The sequence below is a fragment of the Anarrhichthys ocellatus genome, unplaced genomic scaffold (genome assembly GCF_004355925.1).
Source record: "Anarrhichthys ocellatus isolate YVR2014 unplaced genomic scaffold, GSC_Weel_1.0 scaffold24, whole genome shotgun sequence".
In the NCBI taxonomy this organism is placed as follows: Eukaryota; Metazoa; Chordata; class Actinopteri; order Perciformes; family Anarhichadidae; genus Anarrhichthys; species Anarrhichthys ocellatus.
The window spans coordinates 11,934,982-11,937,407 of record NW_022280054.1 but is presented as its reverse complement, the minus strand read 5'-3'; the positions used below and the strand labels follow the sequence as shown (position 1 = coordinate 11,937,407).

The 2,426-nt window shown below is 44.7% G+C and overlaps 1 protein-coding gene across 10 annotated transcripts in view; it reads left to right on the top strand.

Moving 5' to 3' along the window:
- Positions 1-2,426, top strand: part of LOC116390797 (chloride channel protein 2) — a 140,320-nt gene that overhangs the window by 62,099 nt on the left and 75,795 nt on the right. For 7 of the 10 annotated variants that reach the window (XM_031860857.1, XM_031860859.1, XM_031860856.1 and 4 more), the window contains exon 3: positions 2,067-2,117. The exons of the other annotated variants lie outside the window; for them this stretch is intronic. In XM_031860857.1, coding sequence (XP_031716717.1) covers positions 2,067-2,117 — 51 coding nt within the window. The remainder of the gene's footprint in view (positions 1-2,066; positions 2,118-2,426) is intronic. 10 annotated transcript variants of the gene reach the window in all.

The following is a 2,426-nucleotide window of genomic DNA, read 5'->3' as shown; positions in this document are numbered from 1 at the left end:
GAGAGAGAGAGAGAGAGAGAGAGAGAGAGAGAGAGAGAGAGAGGGAGGCGTTCATTGAGTTTGTCATCTCCGGGAAAGCCAGTTGAGCCAAGATGGCCCCCATAACGGCAATAAAATGGTGACATCATATTTAATATGCATGCACCTGTCCTAAGGTGCCAGAAGTCTAAATTAGGGTTCCTGTAGGGTTTTTTTTTTTTTTCCGACAGCCAGAATGCTAACATTAGCAAAAAGAGACGTTCAATTCAGCAAAGGCACAACACACACACACACACACACCGGTTATCTTTTAAAATATTATTTTTATATGAAAGCAGATTTACGTCTTAATTAACTGCAGTTTGAGGAGACTTTGTCCACAGAGGTGCTCCGCTGTTATAAATCAATACGCAGTGCTGCGGCTGCCGCGCAGGCCAAAGCTTTTATTAATGCCGTCATTAATTTTTAGATGTTTGGCGTCGCGGTGTCTTCTACAGCCGGCTCCTCTCGCTGTGAAATCGATGGTTATTACACACAGAAGGCCAAATAAGTCGCCGTCCAACTTTCTTGGTTACTTTGCAGCTTTTACTTATATTTTATTTATTTCTGTGTTTTCGATCTCGCTCGATCTTTTCTTCTCTTCTCTCATTCTTCCTTCCCTTCTTCTCCACTTCTACTTTCTTCCTCTTGTTTTCCAATATGTCCTCCTTTCATTTCTCTTTCCTCTCTCAAAAAACTTTCTTCTCCTTTTGCGTCATCCCTCATCTCCTCACTTTTTATCTTACCTTTTTTTCCTACTCTCCCCCCAATCTCCCATTCTGTCCCCCTGTTTCCTCTCCACTCTTTCTTTCCACTGCAGCTCTCTTCACTTCCCTCTCCATCTTCAATCCATCACCTCCTCCTTCACCCCGTCTCCTCCTCTCTGCCGGGTATAATCCCTCCCTCTCCATCCATCTGAGCCCCGCGTTCTGAGTTATTGCTCTCTGATCATCCGTGAGCCCAGAGAACACACACACACACACACACACACACATATTGTTCTCCATACTTTACAAGTGTGTATCCCGACCTGGATGAGATCACAAAACTTTCTTTTTTCTTCTTCATCTTCTTTGGGAGAAATAAATGTCTGTTTTCAAACTTTTGGAGACGGATCACCGCCATGACTTTCTGATTCTATCAATATGTTTGATGTGCAGGTAAATCTCATGTGTTTGTCAGCTGATGTGATGGATGTGATGCTGTTTGACTGATGGCGTTTAATGCACTGATCAATACCACACTGGCAGCCTGAAATGACTCTCATTGGAGTTATCAATTCATCACCCAACCACCGATGATTCAGAGGACAAGTTTACCGTTTTGTGATCCTTTAAAAATGGTTTGATGAATATTTTTAACCCTGAAGAATGTGCTGAATACTGAAATATATTTTGGCATAAAGTTGTATAGTTGACCAGACTTCCCTGAGCCCTCCTTTAGTTACTGTTGCTTCACAAAACAAGTCTTTGATTTCACACAGAAGTAAACAAAACCAGTTCTCTACATTCAACTGCAGCTAGCTGGCTAGCCACTGAAGCTAACGGTAGCTCCATGAGTGGGACTGAAAACACCAGCTGACTGTTTAATGTTTCCAGACCGACTCGTTTCCAAAAGGGAGCTCAGTTTTAAACATGCACTCGGTGGCTACATGCATGATGGGTTAAATCAGTCGTTATTATTAATCTTCCTTTATGTCCTCTCCTCCCTCTGTTTCCTTTATTTCCATCTTATTTCCTACCTCCTTATCTCCCACCCTCCTCCTCTCCTCCTTCGTCTCATTCACCACTCCTGTGCATCCTCCATCACTCCTTCGTCCGTCCTCCCCTCTCTCCTCCGCTGCTCGTTTCTTCGCCGTGCTGCTGAGTTTGCGCGGCGCTGACATCAATCACAAACTAATAATGTTGTGTAGGAAACAGTGGGTAAAGAGAGAGATATTTCTTTTCTTTGAAGGATTGTGTAGGAAAATACAACAAACTGTGTATCCATAAAATGACCCCACACACTGCTGCTGTTTAACGATGTCATGTGGTCTATTTGTCCTCCAGGGTCAGGGTACCCGTACGCTCTGCCAGCTCCAGCCCAGGACTTTCTCTCCGGTAAACAAGCAAAAAGCAAAACGTCTATCATTCCCAGTCTGCCCCCCCCCCCTTCAACTACCAGCTACCCCCTCAGTCCTCACACTCAACCGCGCCGTACAGCTAATACCACCGCATTGCTCTCCCATCATTAATCTCTGATACGTGCTCAGTAACTGTGTTGAGTCGCTTCAGAGAAGTTTCCCTTCACTTCGTGACGTATTAACGCCGGCCGTCGGTTCAAAGCTTGCACGCTTGGTCTCTGCAGAGTCCAACTGTGTGTGTGTGTGTGTGTGTGTGTGTGTGTGTGTGTGTGTGTGTGTGTGTGTG